Source organism: Taeniopygia guttata, chromosome 1 (genome assembly GCF_048771995.1).
Source record: "Taeniopygia guttata chromosome 1, bTaeGut7.mat, whole genome shotgun sequence".
Taxonomy (NCBI): Eukaryota; Metazoa; Chordata; class Aves; order Passeriformes; family Estrildidae; genus Taeniopygia; species Taeniopygia guttata.
Window position 1 is genome coordinate 74,845,999 of NC_133024.1, and position 18,543 is coordinate 74,864,541.

Sequence of the window (18,543 nt, forward strand, 5' to 3'; positions counted from 1 at the left end):
AAGGACAAGAGAGTGCAACTCCGCCTCAGCTTCCCTTCTCAGTAGAAAGGCATTAGTATATTGACATAGCAGATTGACACTACCAGGCTCTCTCTGATTCTGATTGTTTTCCTGATAAGCACTTTCCCTGTTGAGCCTACTCGACCTGCCAGAAATATTTTTTGCATAACTTTGTGTCTCTGAAAACATTACCTTTTTCATTCTCAGTATTTCGTGATTTTCACTTATAATTTAGGTGTTTTAACCATTTATATTGCATGTGATTTAACACCAATTTGTTAATAACTTTCTCATCCCTGAAACAACTCTAAAAATGAAATTGTGGCATCTTCCTTGGAGAGTCTAGAAAGAAAATTTGGCAAAAAAAAAAAAAACTACATATCACTACAATATGCGTATGCAACATCACAAACCCTCTATGCCGAGTTTTAATCTTTTCCTGACTCTATATATTCACCACTTGTAATAATGCAGATTTTTATGTATTTGGATTAAAATAATCCAGAAGGAAAATATCCAGGCCATTGAAACCAAGCTCCAGCTCCAGAAGAGAATGTCTGGCAACCAGAAGTGTTAGGGGAGGAAAATCTAGCAGGCATTAATTTTGGATGGAATAAATCTTGATGTTAGAACAAGCAGGAGTTTGCATGGTACAGCTGCAAGTTTGGGGTGTTTCCATAGAATATTAATAATGGGAACATTATTAATCTAGATTATGATGTGGAGAAGAGCATTCTGCCATTCTAATGCCTTGCTCTCTGCAGCTGCTCTCCCTCGGGCTGAGTCTGTGGGACCTGGGGATCCCCTGGGATAAGAGGGCCTGAAAAGTTTGGCTTTGAATCATTGAGAGTCTCTGAGAACTTCTTCAGTTTGGAAAGCAAAGGAGCTATGTCAAGAAATAACTACTAGAAGAAGTGAAGTTAAATGTAAGGCTGCTTCAAGTATGAAGTACAATTATCCTTGCTCTGTTATGAAAGGATATCTCCCAGCTCTTGCTGCCCTTTGAAATCATACACTTCTCATGGCTCTTGTGAGGCTTCAGCTATTTTTCTGCTGTAACACATGCAGTTCCTTTTAAACCCTTGAGTTTTAAGAGAAGAAACAGCCACTTCACTACAGGCACCAGATGAACATTTCCAGGACAAATGAAATTCTATGTAAGGTTGAAAGACTTTATTAGTAATTGTTTACATTAGCTATTAACATTTTTGCTTGGAGAGATGAGGGACTGTTCAGAAAGAAACAGTGCTTAACAGCTTACCCTTGCCACAGAAAAGCCTCTGGCATTTTATCTTTAAGATTCCAACATATTTCTGATGCTACTTTAATACTTATCTGCAATAAAAAGCTGATTGCTCTGAGTGCTTTGGATTTGCTTGAATCAGATTTATAGACCAGCTTTATAGTGCTGCTCCTAGGTATTGCAGGGAAGGGGAAAGCTGCTTCAGGTCCTACAGATTTCCATTTTGGGGCATTATTGTTTCCTGTACTTTCTACCTTCCAAAAGCAATGTTTTTATTTACTGGGGGTCAAAGTGTAGAGTTTAAATGGACACATTTATGGAAAGGACATTTGGGCCAGGTTGTTCCACCATTGGACATATTTCTACTTTTCATCTCTCCCCAGACAAAACGAATGTTGAATGTGGCAGGAGCTCTACCTGCCTGTAAGCAAAATTGTCAGTGTTTTATAAAAAAGAAAGGTCCATTTGATGATGCGAGACAACGTTGTGCTCTCTGCAGGGCTGTGGGGGCTGCTGAAGGTAGGATCCCCATGTGAGGGTTAAGACACAGAAAGGCAGCGATGCCAAAGGCACATGCCTGTTTGCTTGTACTCTTTTGGAGCACAAGCCTGTCAGGTCTGAGCAGTGGCTGCCTACCCCCTACACGAGCAATAGCTCCTGCCCTTGGAGCCAGCAAACCTGCGACGTGACGCCAGAGTTTCTGGGCCACAGATGGAAAGGAGCCTTCTGTGGGATCACGTCAGCTGTCATGCAGACCCGCAAAATATTTTCCTGAAAAACATGCAGTAGGAAACCTGGATTGTTTTAAAATGCCTGTTTCAGGTCAAAGCTCAATACAACAAAATTCAGCTAGGTCATCCAAGACAGCACCCTGGGCAGTCACATATAAATCACAAGTTGCAGGAGACCTCCCCAGATCACTGCAGGTGCCTCAAATGGCACTAGAAACTTAAGTGAGTCAGTGTTGGGTTTCTGGGGATTGTGACGTGAATGTAGATAAGTAAGTGTAGGAGTATTAGTATGGAAGCTGAAGGCACCCTAACACTCAACTTATATATGTGTTACTCTGAGAATTCAGTAAGGTTAATAGCCATTCTTTATTGTTATTAAAGTCCTTAACTTTTTTCTTGTCAAAGGTAATAACTCTCAGAGACAATGACAGCAACAAATCCTTTCATTTTTCTTCAAAGTACTCTGATGAGAAAAATCTTGCTTTGTAAAGTCTCCTGGCTCATTTGTTTTATTTCACAAATTACCCAGGCACTCATTTGTGCTTTATAACTGGGATTCTGCATTAGTTCTTGATTAGAAGAGCTGTCATCTGCTATTCTGCAGATTCAGAAACATGAATCATGAGCAGGCAGTTATTGGTAAAGCTCCAGACCATTTAGATTCACAAAGTCAGGGGAAAAAAAAAAACAAAAAAAAAGATGGAAAACAAAAAGCATTTGTTGAGCAAGAAGACCTGGGTGAAATTCTCAGAACTTCTATGCCCTGAGAAAGTATCAATAACCATAAAATTTCACAGCCCCCTTTTTAGAACCGCAGTCTTAATGTTTTGTAGGGAAAATAAAGCTTTGGTTAACCTTGGCACTGGCAGACCTCATTAAAATAACAGCCTGTCACTTTCGAGTTTAAAATAACAGGGTTGTCAGTTTTATATTCAGCGGAACAATCTACGGTCTTATTCTCTGGGAAACACAGCGGGTGTGCTGAAGGGGGCTGGCAGCAGCATCAAGACTGAGCAACACTGCCATCTCGAGGGCCCCCCAAACCCAGGGTGCTCCCTGGCAGCTGGGCAATGCAATGCTCAAATCCTGCTGAGTCCATGTGGCACACGCCTCACTTTTTAAAAAGCTGAAATAATCCGCCATCAAGTGCATGGTGGTTTGGCAACGGCTTGGCATTTGAATTTGTTTTGTGAGAAAGTATGGAAATGTATAATGTATGAAAAGAAAAATTTCCATATAGGGCAAATAAAATTCTGCCTCACTTCTTTTATAATCGAAGCAAGTCACCCTCACTGAGGTACCTAGTGTGCGTTGAAATTTTGGGCGCCTAATGAGCCATTCTAAATAAAATGTGTGCCTAAGCTCCCTATGTCTAATCAGAGGAGATATGAAGGTGCCTTTAATAAAATGTCTGAGAGAGATCCTTTTTAGCTAAATAGCTGAATGAGATAGAGGGAGCCCAGCTCAGTTACTTAGGCATAAATCCCTAGTGCCTCTGAGATATCTATATAAAGATGAGAGAAGTAACAAAGAACACACAGGAGACACATCTTTCTTGGGGGACAGTCCCTCAAACTTATTTAACTGCTTTTCATTAAGCCCATTTTACAAGGAAAACTGTGTTAAAATACACAGTTAAAATACCCAGCTGTCCTATACTAAGCTGCTTTTGTCATATGACTCCTGCCCTGACTGTGACACACATATGTAGCAGACATATAAACATAACAACTTAGAAACAGTATATAATATGTGATTGCTAACCTAGTCCTTTTAAGCAAATTGTTAGCTGTTAGTCTTTGAATGCTTTCAGATTAAATCCCTAATGGACATAAATCGATGTATGAAAGTCTGGCGCAGTTTTCTGCTGGTACGGCAGAACACAAATCAAATGGTGGTGAACTGTTTGTTCTTCCTACCTGACCATGCCCATGATGAAGGGCATGCCTCTCACAATTCCACATGCAGCTCAGGTGCTCAAGCACCATATCCACAAATCCATTATCCAGCTGCCCACCATTATACAAGGTCTACATTATTTTTAATAAAGATTGCAAGGGTGCTGAGTGCTTGGCTGGCTGTCTTAGACACTTCTAGGACAAAGCAGGCAGCACACAAACAAAAAGCTCGTCTGGTTTTTCACTGGAAAATAATGTAGCATGAAGAGTGGCATTAGTTAAATGTTGCTTGTGAATGAAAGGGCATAGGAGTCTGTGACTAAAGAAACTGAACAGACAGAAACATGGCTTGTGATGGCTGCTTTCATGTCTGTTCTCTGAGACAAAATGTCAGACCTCTTTCCACTCACTGTCTGTAGCTGTTCTGTCAGTGTGACACACTGGCAGAATATACATTACATACAGGGCCTGAAGTCCCTGAAATTACAGCATCCCATCACAAGCAGCCACTTGAAACATCTGCCAAGTGTCTTTGCTGTCACATAGAATCCACAGTACAACATCTGGGGTGGCACTCTGGTACCCCAGACAAGCAACTTCCAGTGAACCACCAGAAACATTTGTACATTTTTCCAGGTCATGAAGGCTTAATTCTCAATGGGCTTTACATCAAGGCATCTTCGAGCATCCACAAGGAGAAAGTGTTGACAGAAAAGCAAGATGAATATTCTGCTTTTACTTCAAAAGGAAAATCTTTCCAAATTGCAGAATAAACAAGAAAAAAATACAATTTAAAAAACATCAGGAAGAAGAAAGAGAGGTTAAAAGGAAACATTTCTTCTTGACATAGAGACTCCATATTATTTTATTTCATTTATTGCATTGAACCGACATCAGGTTTGTGTGCATTTCACCATCTTTGAACACAATTTTAGCATTTTCTGATAGTCCTTTAACTTTGAAAGTAGGAGTTATATGGGTGGGGATGATAAATCTGGAAGGAGTATGAGATGGTCTCGACAGGGGAAGATTTGGCAGAGCAGGACAACAAGAAAAAATAATTTAAAATAATTTTAAATTATTATTCAAAATTTGCTTTTTGTCCCCAATTGCTTTTGAGCATACTTTATCACACTGCCAAAGAAGCATTCTTCCATCAGAAATTAAGCCAAAGCGATTCCATTGTCTGCCATGTTCACGGACAAGGGTCTTTCTGCAATCTTTCGTGCCTTATGAAACTGATATTCAGAACGTTTTTATTTTTACATAATATATTCAAAATTTACTTTGAATTCTCATTTTATCCAAATGTCCTGAAATAAAGCAAGGAATGCTAGGGTCTGATTCCTACTAAAGTGATGGGCCAGCTTTTAGCTCACTTCATGACTCTGGCATGCAAAGTGAGTAAAGACAGAAACATGGGTCAGCTTTATTTACCTTATAACTGAATCCATGCTGGTAGGCCTGGAACTGAGCTCAGGGGTGCCCTTCCAAGTTTTGCTGAGGAATTGCATGATATACATAACTGACTTGGTTGCCTAAGAAGACAGTGGCAGAAATATAAAATAAACAGTTTCTCAATGTAGGGTGTGTAGCTATACCATTCCTGAAACTTTGGATATGAGTTTCTCTTTGCAAATTATGCAAATACTTAACTTTTCTCAGTTACATTAATGCCTTTCTGCTGTTAGCAATTACAGATCAAGACAAGGCTATTTTAAAATCCATTTATTAATGTCCCAAATAAATTAAAAATCTAACTTTTTGCATGTTTCTGGCTATATCTTTTTTCTTATGAGAAAGTATTTTGATTCAGAACAAGTTTCATACCTCCAAAGTAGCTGAAAAAAGGGTATTTCAGTATAATATCAGGGCTATGTCAGGAAGATAACTAGGGAAAATCAGTCTAGCTACAGCCAAAGATATCCAGCTGTCTTAATCCCTATAAATCTCTGCTAGAGCAAGTGAAAAGAAAATATGTAAAATATCAAAACCACATATGTCTCATATTTAAATGTTTCCACAGAAGTCTAACCAAGCTTGAAAGTTAATCTTTAATTCAAAGAATAGGAAATACCAAGGAAACATTTACAAGGCCACAGGTCACTAGGGAATACGGTAGTCTGACTTCATAAATCACAAGCAAGCAATGTTAACTTATTTTCAAGGGTCTATCTTATTTTCAAGGGTCTGTACATCTGTTACATAGTTTTTAAATGCTGGTGGCAAACAGAACAATGTGCAGAGGAACATGCGTAACCATGGGGACTAATAAGAGAATTTCTGTGGTCATGCTTGACAAGATCCCAAAACTGAAGCCTCTGAAATCCACAGACAAAAAGTTTAATATGTCATGGCAGGCATTACATCTCCTAATTCTATTCTGCATTTAAAGTTACATTAAAAGTACTCCTTTGCCCAAATATGCATCTCACAGATGAATACCAGGCCATCAGGCTACTCCCTAAAAGAGAAGGTGAATCAATCAATGTTCAGAATTCTTTAGCAAAACCATTAGACACCACACTGCACTTCCAGAAAGTTTCAGGATAAGGCTCAAGGAACAGTTAGACAGATGTGCAAACTCCAGTACTAAAAAACTGAGGATTAACAGAGGTCTGGTCAGACAGCAGGAAAGGGCAAGACTCCAGAGACTGAGTCCACACAAGTTGTGTAAAGCTCCATGGTGAAATAATGCAATAGGAAGGTGTGAGGTGGGACATAGCTGTGAAGGGAAATATCTGAAGGACATAAAAAAATTTTTAAATGCACCTGAATTGAAGGCACCTCGAGAGGCTGTGAGTGGTAACGTTTCCCTAAGCTGCAGTAATTTTTACTATTGCTGCCTTTTGTGAGTCATGCAAAGGTCTGCCTCCCCCCAAGCTCTAAAATGGGAATAACACCTCAGGAGGATGCCTCTGAGATTTAATTAGTCATCATTCACCAACGATCCTGAGTAAAGTAAGACCATCTTACTTTATCAGGTGTACCTCCTCAACACAAATTAAAAAGACAATCCATTAGGAAGTTTAATGATTTGTTATTGAATATGGAGTATGCAGACACCATTTAATATCTTCAGAAGAGACTGGGGAATGAGAGTCCTTGTTTTGATTTTCAGGGAGTATCTGGAGAGCATGTGCAGTGTGTGAGCTGTGAGAATCTCTCTCCATCCTTTTGCTGGCTTCTATGAAAATTAAAGGTTTCTACTCCAAATTACAGCCCTTAGAAGAGTCGGGGGGAAAATCACTTTCCAGTAGGTGTTGAATCACTTGCTGAAAACAGAGGTCCGCAAGTCCTAGAGCACCAGCTTTAATTTGAATATGGGCAAAATCTGAATGTAACTTCAAACACATGAGTTTTGAATAGCTTTACATAACTTCCAGCAAGCAATGAAGTTACTGCTCTGAAAGCTAATCACCCACAACCAATATCAATCAGATTACTCGTGTAAATAGTCATCCAGGCACAAGCAATAATTAGAAAATCTATCCCTTTGACTTTCATGTTCAGCAAACTTATATTAATGGATCCTCCACCCTATAATCTTTCTTTCTTACACTTTCTATAAAATTTCTCTATTCTCACTGTGTACTAGCAGGAATTTACACACCATGATAAATGGGCAGCTTAAATGAGTTGCTTTTGCTGGTTAGCTGTCCCACTAGAGACCTGGGGGTTTTTACCCTCAGCATGGGCAGAAAGAGGAGGGATTGCTATCTCCCCAAAAACCCTGGTCCTATGGACCAAAGACATCAGAAAGGGCTGGCATCCTGAGACCTCTCCATTTCTGCCAAAGCCTTGCTCACAGCCTGTAAACTGGAATTTATTTTTGGCTTGACAGGGCTCCCCTATTGAGACTTTGAAGGCTTGCAAATGCCACTAGTATCTCATGTGAAAACAAAGCAACTAGGGCTTGGCAAGGGGTGTGGAGGAGATTTATAAGGTGTCTATCATGGCAAGAAACACTGTCAACAACCCATACAGAAAAATACTCTCCTACTTATTTCTTGTGGATGAAAATTCAAACAGTGCTTCTGAAATAACATCCTCAGCTGTTTCTATCTCCTGGCTTATAAAGTGACATTCCACAGAGTTTAAGCACGGCAAAGCAGCATAGGCCATTTGTGAGGAGAGCTGTCATGTCCTGAGAAAAAAAGATAAAAGAGATAAATAGCTGAGTACAATATTGTACCTCAACAAGCTAAAAGACAATATCAAAACTGAATGGAGGAATGGAGAGCTTTTATTTCTTGGTTTTTTAAAGAACAAAGCTTAGCGATTTCCTTTAAAAGCTATTCAACAAGCTCCCTAAATCCTATTATAACTTAATGTGAAATGTATCTGTTTCCATAAGACCAACAGTGGCAGCATTCATCCTTTGTAGTCTGTCCTTTGTTGTTTTTTCTATCTATTCTTATAGATTTCTCCACTCTAGTATACCATACACAAAACAAGAACTGAAAAAATTTTAGTCAGAACATTTATTTATTAAGTTGATGCTGGAAATTCAGTTTGTTCCTGTTTGTCACCTGAATCATGCCAAATTACATTATTGTTCAAGGAATTTATAAGATAAAGAAACTGTTTCAATATTGTCCCAACATTTCTTGCATGCAGATTCTGTATTCAGCTACAGATATTTAGCTAAACATAATAGCAAAGATGAATATAGTCTCTGCATGACTTCTCACTGTAACTGAGATCCAAATGTACTGCAGTGTATTCAGCCCATGTATCTTAAATCAGTTCAACATCAGCTCAGCACTGCACCATTTTTTTAGAACCTGTACATGTAGCTGCCTATATAATATTTTTCTAAGACATGACCAAGCTGATGGGTTTATCTGATGTACACTATTTAACTGAATTCATATTCAGCAGACTGTGAGGCATGTTAATTCTTAAAAAGGTGTATATGTAGAAAACCTTAGATAAATGGAAACTAGGAAGCACAAGATGCAACATTTTTATTAATGTCTTGCCTGTGGAAAAAGGTGACTTTGTTCTGAACTCAAATGCTGGGTGTCTTGTTTTTAAACACAAGGAAATTACGTTTTAGCACCTTTAGCTTTTTTAACCTTCACCGTCATCACCATTACAAATTTATACAATGTATTGTTTAACATTATAATTAGTGTGGCTGATGTTTTTTAATCTGTTTTCCCTCTCATTGTCTCTTAATCAGGTAACAGACATTAAAGAAAAGCTAAAGCTCTCTAAAAAGTTCTGGTCAACATTGCCCTACACAATCTGCAAGGATGAGCGAGTGACAGCGGGTCCATCCATCGAGGAGGACTGCTGGAATGGCCACGCCAAGGCGAGGTGAGGTGGACCCCTCTCCACCCCACCCGGTCCAAATCCCCATCTGGCCTGAAGCATTCATGAAACTGGGGGTATTTCACAAAACTGTTCATAAGGGTGAAACAGAAATGGGGAGAACAAGCCGTTGTCCACACGCCACTTGTAGCCAAGATTACTTATTGTCAAAGTGCCATTAAAGTCAGAGTATGAGTCAGGGTAAATGTGCACATGGGGTCAGCATATGAAGGCAGAAAATGTGCACTGGTTCAGCTCCAGAAGGATAATTTATACTGAGATTTCAAATAGCTCTTTAGGTCCATTTAGCATCCCTGTGTTGGGACTGACAGCTTGTGAAGAAATTGCACTCTCGGGATACCATACTGGGATGAAACAGAAATTGGAATTTCAATTTTACTTGCTATTGGCTGGCAAAGATTAAGGCTATTTACTGGGGGGTGGGGGGGGAGGGCAAAAAATGAAAAATCACCACCAGAGAATAAATGTAGCACTCCTACTTATCTTGTGTAGAAGATTTGACCTTATGCTCTTCTTCAGAGGTAACTGTGATCATCTGCCCATATTTGTGATGATATTCCATGAGTTTTAATTTTGAAGTTTACTTGGCCCTGGCTGCAGCAGAGCAGGAGCCATCAGATGAGCAGGTGTCTCCAAAAGTCCCAGTGTGGATTCATCAGCTGACAGAAGAGAGGATCTGATTGTCCCTGCTGAGAGGGGGGGGAATTTGCTCAGGGACCATGCCAGGGGCATGGTTTCAGGTGTGCAGCAGTATCCTGTGCTTTCGGGTAGAGATGAGGAGTGGAGAGGTTTGAGTGTCTGGTGACAGCTGAATCTCAAGAGAAGTGGCACATTCTGGCACTCAGGGACTGGAAGCTTTATTTCCCTTTTACCTGAAGAGATATATGAAGACAGAATATAAAAATGAGCTAAAAATAAAAAACAACCAATCAAACAAATAAATATTGGAAAAAAATGAGACAAGCATGTAAAGTATAAAAAACAGTGCAAATAAGACAACATAGGAGAAAAACTTAGAAACATGCTCAGTGTCATTTTACATGGAGGTATGGAGGGACAGATGCATAAATAGATTGCACCCCCCGCCCCCACCATTTCATCATCTGATCATTTTGATACGGAGCACAGTTTACAGGAGGATGTTTCACACTGAATGCACACAATTTTTCCTAGCCTTACTACATAACCTTCAAAGGAATTTGTTTTACAGACAGGAGTAGGGGGCTGTTTGGGATACTGCTAGTCCCTTGAATCCACTTATGGATGAATGTGAACAAATCTGTCCAAAAGCATGAGCCACTGCTGAGTTGCTAAGTCCCAGATCCGGAGAAAGTCCCTGGGGATTCAGAGAAGTACTAATAAGAGTATCTGGCTATTACAGGATTCATTATAAAGGAACGGTGTGAAGAGAGAAATAAAAATGTGTGGTTTCTCTTTCTCTATTTTATCCTTTCTTGTTATTGAACTCTGAAAGACATGAGTCCAGGCCAGTGCACTGCCAGCATTTAAGCAGAGTTTCAAGGCGCCCCAGCTAAATGCCATGAGCCACATCAGGATGCATGCATCAGTAAGAGATATATGCTATTCTTTCCACAAAAGAGCAGTCAAATCCCTTAATATCTATCTATTCCTCCTGGTTTCCATGCTTAACACTAGTGTGTGCACTACATCTGGCAAATACTTGGCAGCTCTCTTCTGCTCCTGCACTGAAGGGTTTGGCATAGCTTCCACATTTGTTGGGAGTTAAGGAGTTGCATTTTATGCATGCAGTTTTTCACCCTACTTTTGCAGAATTTATCTTATGAGAAGCCTGGGTTTTTTCATTATGCCTTCTGAGATTAATGTTCTGGAGAGAGAAGAGCAGTCCTCTGTTAATAATCTCCTTACAGATGTTTCACTGGACGTGACAGCTTCAAAGTATCACCTGAAGATATGATTTCAGCAGGTCCAGTCACTGCTTCTCTGCCCAGTTGCTGTTTAATATTCATTCAGAAAGGAAATGTATAGTCATAGTAACAGAATTCAATAAATGCTTCAGGTGGAGGCAATAGTAATAAATCAGAGAAACACCACAGAATGCCATTGCTGTATATTAAATAGTATTAAAAACAGTATTGAAAATAACTAGCTCTAAATGCAAAATCACCTCTTGGCTGGTGGACAAAGACTTTTACTGCGGTATAAAAAAAGGTTTCCTTTATCAGACTGATTAGTATCTGAGATCAAATACTAGCTCACAAGAACGAGCATAGCAAAATCTGGCCAGCATTCATATACATATCTCTGTGTTCACTGTGTCAGCTGTCATAAGCACCCCTGTGCTATATGAGGAGCTGCATGTTGAATTCCAGAGAATATGACAAAAGCCTGTGGTAGAAATAAAAAAAGGAAATTTAGCCACCTCCTGTTTTCCTAGACATTAATGCTGTAAGTAAGAAGACAACATGGGGTTGGCTACCATTGGGAAAGGAAATTATTGCTGGGGTTTTTATCAAATTCTATTTTGGAATAAAGAATTAGAAACTTTGAATTGCCAGATAGACATTATGCCTTATGTTTCACTTTACACATCACCTTTTGATGCTGGTTTTACAGGGGAAAAGAGTTACAAACCTGAGATCACAGAGAATGAGAGCTTGGCTTTCTCCTGAGAGAGGCATTACACCAAGGTCATTTGTGGTTATTACACTCCCTAAATATCACTTTGCTGCCATGATTAATTTACAGTGACACCAGGTCACCAACTGAAGGTCGCCAATTCACAAGTAATCATGGGGTAACAGAGTCATCCATTTGGTGTTCTGGAAGGGTGCACTTGGCTCATTGCTGATCCTGTACAAATAATGGTTTTAATCAGGTCACATCACGTAGAAACCAAGTGCTGTGGAAATGGGAAAATATTTATTAGATGGATGAATGTCTTTTTTTGAAAAATCCATATTAAAGACAATAATAATAGCTACTTCAGACAAAGTGCCTTTTAGAGAGATGCCCAGCAGGATTTCTCCATCATATTTGTATTCACAAAAGAACACAAACATAATTTTATGTTTAAAGAATTAACATCTTCTACCAGATGTGCAGAGACAGATTTCTGAAAGCTATTTAGGATCTGAAAAACAACATTAAGATCAAACTTTGAAAATTTACCTCCCTCCCTACATGCAATTAAATTCCTAATAACAGCTGATGGTATCTTCACTAATAGGTATTCCTCAGAATTAAGAAATTTTCCCAAGAATGATGGAAAATCAGGCTTTAGGACTTAAACCAAGTCCAAGGTATTAATCTTTGAATATATGATTTTTACTGAAGTAAGAACAGCAACCAAATCTGGAGCCCTCTGATGTTCAGGAGAATAACTTTTAATTGCTTCAGCCAACTCAGCCAATTCATTCCAACCAAAGCATCTGAGAGATTGTGCTCATGCACTATCATCCTGGTGTTCATGCTCACCAGGGCTATAAACTTATTAACATATCTTAGCTCTGAAAAGCTGTAATCCATGGATTAGAAGAGACCTGCATTCCTTTCCACAAAGAACCTATCACTCCTCCAAACAGAAGAAGAAATAGAATCATATATGAGACAGAAAAATAAAACAAACTGAAAAACATAGAGAAAGGTAAGGAATAAAAGGAAAAATTAACACTATAATTTTCAATATCTAGCTCAAAACTACAAGGTATGCCACCAAAGCAAACACAGGATAGATTCTCAGCTGTCCTGACATTCTCTTCTCCTGCCACACGTGTGGGAGTGTCTACTTCTTTGGCAGAGAGCTTTTAATTTCTGGTGAAATTCAGTGGGAAGAAAGACTCACCAGATCAGTGTTTGCCATGAGAAAGTTGCTCACTGATGTCCAGCAAAGCTTGCAGTGACAAAGAGTTGAGTGTCCTTTAGATGGATGTAGGCACAGATAACTGTTCAGCACCACTAGTGAAAGCAGGAATAAACCACTTCTCACTATGTGTGAAAAATGCCTAGTCTTAATTTATGGCTCTAGTTTATTTTTATATCTTCAAAAAAACTGGCAGTGAGGCATTTTCTCCCTCTCCTTGTATCTGCTCAAGCTTTTCTCCAAGATGGAGGGAAAAAACCAAACCGAAAATATCCTATGGGGATTACCTCCTGAGCAAACAGAATCAGATGAGGTGAACTAGTTAACCAAACAAGCCAATTTTCCACTGCACTTATCTTTCTGGACCAGATGTGACTGTCTAAACCCAGCCCAGCCTGAGTAAGCCTGTGCTGTATTTTGTATTCTATTGCCCACAATTCTGTGCACCTGAAATAACTCCAGTACTGCCTAGGTGGCATGCCCCAGTTGTATTGTAAGCAGCTGCTGCGGCAGCAAAGTATGGAGAATGTTGCCCTTTAAGACATATTATTTTTAAAAATCAGATTCCTCCTTTTTTATTTTCCTTTTTTTTTTTTTTTCTTTTTTCTTGGTGGAGTGGGGTGTCAACTTTACAGGCTTTATATATATGACCTGAAAGATTCATCAATCATTTTTAGACTTGAAAAGGAAGCAGACACTGTGGAACATTAACAGGTTATTTAACAAAAAATGAGGGGGAAAAGAGAAGTGGTTTTAAATAGGCTTTGTGGCACTTGGCTATGATGTGCCAAAAGACATCTTTGCTGTGTCTGCTGAGACAAGCAAGAACTGTGGAAAGGCTAAGAGGAACAGAAAGCATTAATATTTCAGAAAACAATGTAAATTACACTAAAATCCTGACATAGCTGAGCAAGGAGCAAACACCAGAAAACAAACAGTATTGTTCAGCTTCTCTATACTCAGCGGGCTAAGAAAGCTAGCTTCTCTCTCTCCCTTTTTTTTTTTTTTTTTTTTTTTTCCCTTTGCTAGGAGGATGGAAAGAACACTGATTCAGGTTGGCACTTCTCTTCATTTATAATGGGCATACAGTTCTTGTAATGGCCAGGCCTACAAAGAGATCATTAAGGGGAGCAGAAGCAGCAGCAAAGCTTAAAATTCACAAGGGTCTCTCAACTTACAGAACTGCAGCAAAAGCAGCTGTGTTCAACAACTTTGCCCAGCCAGCAACAAATCTTCTGTCAAATCATGGTCCCAAGACATGGCTTCCTATTCAGTGTGACTTAACCCTACCCCACACACATCAAAATGCTTTTGTCAGAACATGTGCTGGGCTGCCTCTCTGAGGCTGCCACTCACAAAACACCTTGGGCTGCATGCTCCCATATCTGCATCAGTCCTTTAAAGAAAGGAAAACTATTAAAAGATATTTCATTCAATATAGACTGTTCTGTCTTTCCTCTCCCCCTGCAAAGAAGCAGGTGAGCTAGTTCAGCAATGAGAGCAGAATCCAGCGAGACATTCAAACATTCTGGTACTTAAATATGGGGTGAGGCAATAAGGAATGTGTTGCCCATGCAGTTGTAGTACCACTGGAGATTCTCTGGGCCATCTGGGATGAGTGTGATACAGGACACTGCCTCCACTCTGAACCAGAGCCTGGGTTAAAACTGCTCAAGCATTTTTAAAAGCACCAATGTTAAGGTGCCCAAAAAGACCCCCAATACCCTGTCAGTGTACTCGAAGAGGCAATTTTCCACAGGCTGAATACACTTACCTTCTGCTATGTAAGATGGTCTAAGTAGTCATGACACCTTCATGGAACTGGGAAATTAGACCCTGGACCTAGTGGATATTCAAACCCTACTGGAGTGGCAGCATGACATCAAGCAGCCTACATCCTAGTGGCATTCAAGACTCAATTCAGCTGCCTTAAGAAAGACACACACTATTAACTTTAGATGCCCCGGATGTCCAAGACCTCCCACTAAAGCCTGCAGATATGATCCAGAAAGCCTCACCTTTCAGAGCTCACCTTTCAGTTAGTGACAAGAAGAGGAAGAATAACTAAGAGCATTCAAATGGCACCAGCTGTCTGTGTTTATGCAAGGAAATCCCAGCAGATGAAACATAATGAACTAGTCATTTGGCCAAAGGCACATGGGACTCTAACAGCTGTCCCTGCTCCACTGATGAATAAATTCCTGACTAGCTGTGACTGGATCTGGTGGTGGCTAGATCTGGTGAAAGTAGGACTCTGCTTATGCGCAGACATTTGCATTTGAACACACAAGATTTGGTATGTGTGTAAACCTAAAGATTAATTTTCAGCCTTTCTAACTTTTTTCTATTATGTCCTAAATGCCAAGGGAATTTGAGCATCCAACTAACTGTTAGGCAGTGTTAAGGCCATGGATTTTAACCTACATCAAGTACGTGTCCCTTACACACCTAAGTGAGGTACAGTTGCCAGTATGCTTTGGGGGTCACCAGAGCCTGGGCAGATAAAGCAGGGTGTGTGGCGGTTTTACAAAATCCCTGAATGGGCTGCCCCATGTGAAGTTAGATGATCCTGGGAAGGACATCAGATGCATATTAGTCACAGTGCAAAATATGAACCTCCATGAAATGCACATACCAGAGCATTCTCTAATTCTTTAAGTCAGTGCATTCTTCTTTTATTATTAATGGCAAGACAAAATGAAATTAGACAGAAATCAGTCAAAGAAAGCCTATGAGGTGCTCAGAGCTATCCTTAGCTTCTCATGAACAGCTTGCAATAAAGAGCTGCTAGTCCTTCATAAACAAGGAAACCAATCCACATGAATATTTAGCAATTTCAGATCACTTGTAGCTACTAACAGCTATGGCCATCATCATGGACGAATACGGAACAAGACAACCATTCTATCTGAGACAGAAGTTCAATTCTTACATTCTTGCTTTTTTTAATCAACTGCACCTTGAAATTGCTGATTTACTACTAGGCTGAGTAATTTATCTACAGCAGCCCTTTCATTTGTAGAGACGTGTGACAGATGGAGATGCTGTTCCTTTGCAGTCCAGAGCATCCCTGCCTGCCAAGGTCTCCATCCTACTGCCTTCAGGCAGCTCTGCAGAATTATTTCCTATTCTGTCTTTAGTGATTCATAACACCGTGGTCTGCAGTCTTCCATACTGAGGGAGGCAGCTCTGTGTTCTCACCACAGTAAATCTGACTGCAGGAGTCTGGATGGGATCCCCACAGCAATGGTACCTTGTCATGGTACTAGTGAAACAACAGGACATGCAGCTTGGGGTTGGGTATTTTGGCAGTCATGTTTGGTTCTTCAATGTTCACATACCCCCAGGATTATTCTCATGTAAGCCTTCAAAGGCCACTCCTGGCAGATAAGTCTCATCTTGCAAAGCAAGGGCCCATTACGCTGAGACTAAGCCCTTCCTTGGTGCAACCAAAGCATCATCTTGTTCTCTTGTGAACCTCCAGAAGCAATGCAGAGTTTATTTTCCCTTCACCATGACTTCAACAGAGGAAGTCCTTTCATCTCCCTTACTTTCACATTTATTTTCCAAAGATATTTCTATTTTCAGACCAATATGAACAATGCTGTCATCAATGCCAAACTTCAGTGCTGGTAGAGAATTGGACACACATAAGTGAGAGTGATGTGAAATACTCTCAAACTATATTTGGTACCAGGCATCGTGGAAGTTTGTCTTTAGTAGGCTAGACTGTGCTATCATTCCTACTGTCTGAGCCCACATGCACACAAGGAGTTCCACAAACATCAGTAGGACAGCCTGATATGAACCCTAATTACAAAATAGATCATATCCTAATAAAGAATGTAAACAAAGGGTAGATCTGCCCCAAATCCCTTGCAGCCTAAATAGGAGACAAAGATAGTAGGTGAAGACAGACAAGAGAGAAAAGGGAAACTGTGATGCACTATTTTCTCAGAGTGCCACGCCAGCATAGAGATATAATGTCAACTTTTTTTCAGCCTGGCAACTGTAAAATGCACTGATAATTTTTGACAGAAATTCGAAGCAGGAAAAAATGTAGCTTTGCAAAAGCCTACAAGGAAAGCTTCCTGAGGACAAAGAGCAGCAGGGGACAAAGAGTGCATCTTTAACAAAGGGTAATGGAGATTTTTACTGTAGGATGATTGGAAGCATGGGCTGCTTTTTGTAGGGTAAAGATGTGCAAAAGCACATTTGCTGCCTGCGAGCAGCCTAAGACTGCATTACTCAAGGTCAGAGAAAGGAATGCTGCAGTAATCAAGAAATTATAAGGTAAGAGTCTGAATAAAAGATTCAGATTTGTGGATGGATAGGAAATGCCATACCTTAAATGTTATGCACAGAGTACATGAGACATGCAAGCATAGCCTGGTTTAAAGGAATAATGAACAAATCAAAGGGAATACTGGAGTCTGGTAAAATTATAATGCTTTTTATGGGCCTGGATGTCATGTAGGCTGGAGATGTTGTTCATGGTGGTCTAAAAAAGAGATGCAAGGAAGAATTGGAGAGGAAAATTAAGTGCTCTTTTAAACTAGGAAAGCCATAACACCTCAAGATAGGATTCTAACCTGTCTCAGAACAAATATGCTATATACAACAAAGGACTTCATATTTTTTAAGCAGAAAGAAATAAAAACAGCAGAATGCACTGTTAGATGCTTAATTTAGTGTGCAGCCATTCATGTCAGCAGAGGATATTAATATGCGGTGACTTGCGAACAGGGCTTGCGAATCTTTTCCATAGTTCACACAGTCATTGCTCTTGATGGGGAGTATATGGAGAGTTAGGAAATAGAAAAACTTAAATCCTTTCTGCTCCCCATGCAGCTGTGCTACTAAACAGATCCTTAGGAGTCGGTAAAATTAAAAACTATATTTTTAAAACAGTGTTAATGGATCTGTTTAAGAACTGCAGATTGAATTTCTTAGCACATCATTTACTGCGCAGTGTTTTATTTCTGGAATTACTATGTCTCAAACTAATCTTTCATTCTGCTGTATAGATACTTGCCTGAGATTATGAATGATGGCTTGACCAACCAGATCAACAATCCAGAAGTAGATGTGGACATCACAAGGCCAGACACCTTCATTCGACAGCAAATCATGGCCTTACGTGTCATGACTAACAAACTGAAGAACGCGTACAATGGGAATGATGTCAACTTCCAGGACACGAGTAAGAAACCATTAAATGTCATTACATAGCTGTAATTTTGGAGCCCATTTATAAATTGGCTCTGTTGCAATGACTTACTGTGGTCTTTTGCTCTGCGCTGCTGACAACATAAAAAGTCTTTTTCTGTTCCATGAAATTCCAGTTATATAATTGTTTATTTTGCTTCTTTTGCTTATCTTCATGTTTAATACATCCAGACACTGAAGGCTTTCCATAATGACAGCAGTCTGATCCCTTTTCAGAAGAGCACTTAATCACCTAATTAAGTCACAGTGGGTTTCATTTGG

The 18,543-nt window shown here is 39.8% G+C and overlaps 1 protein-coding gene and 1 long non-coding RNA gene across 4 annotated transcripts in view; one reads left to right on the top strand and one right to left on the bottom strand.

Annotated features, from left to right (window-relative positions):
- The window catches only part of GPC6 (glypican 6), a 718,331-nt gene that overhangs the window by 694,448 nt on the left and 5,340 nt on the right, over nucleotides 1-18,543 (top strand). For all 3 annotated transcript variants that reach the window (XM_072931250.1, XM_072931246.1, XM_072931248.1), the window contains 2 exons: nucleotides 9,061-9,197; nucleotides 18,081-18,256. In XM_072931250.1, the coding sequence (XP_072787351.1) occupies nucleotides 9,061-9,197; nucleotides 18,081-18,256 (313 nt within the window). The remainder of the gene's footprint in view (nucleotides 1-9,060; nucleotides 9,198-18,080; nucleotides 18,257-18,543) is intronic.
- Nucleotides 1,152-18,074, bottom strand: LOC140684462 (uncharacterized). The gene is made up of 2 exons (XR_012056758.1): nucleotides 13,036-18,074; nucleotides 1,152-10,084 (listed from the first exon to the last, which is right to left on the bottom strand). It is a non-coding gene; the product is annotated as an uncharacterized lncRNA (long non-coding RNA).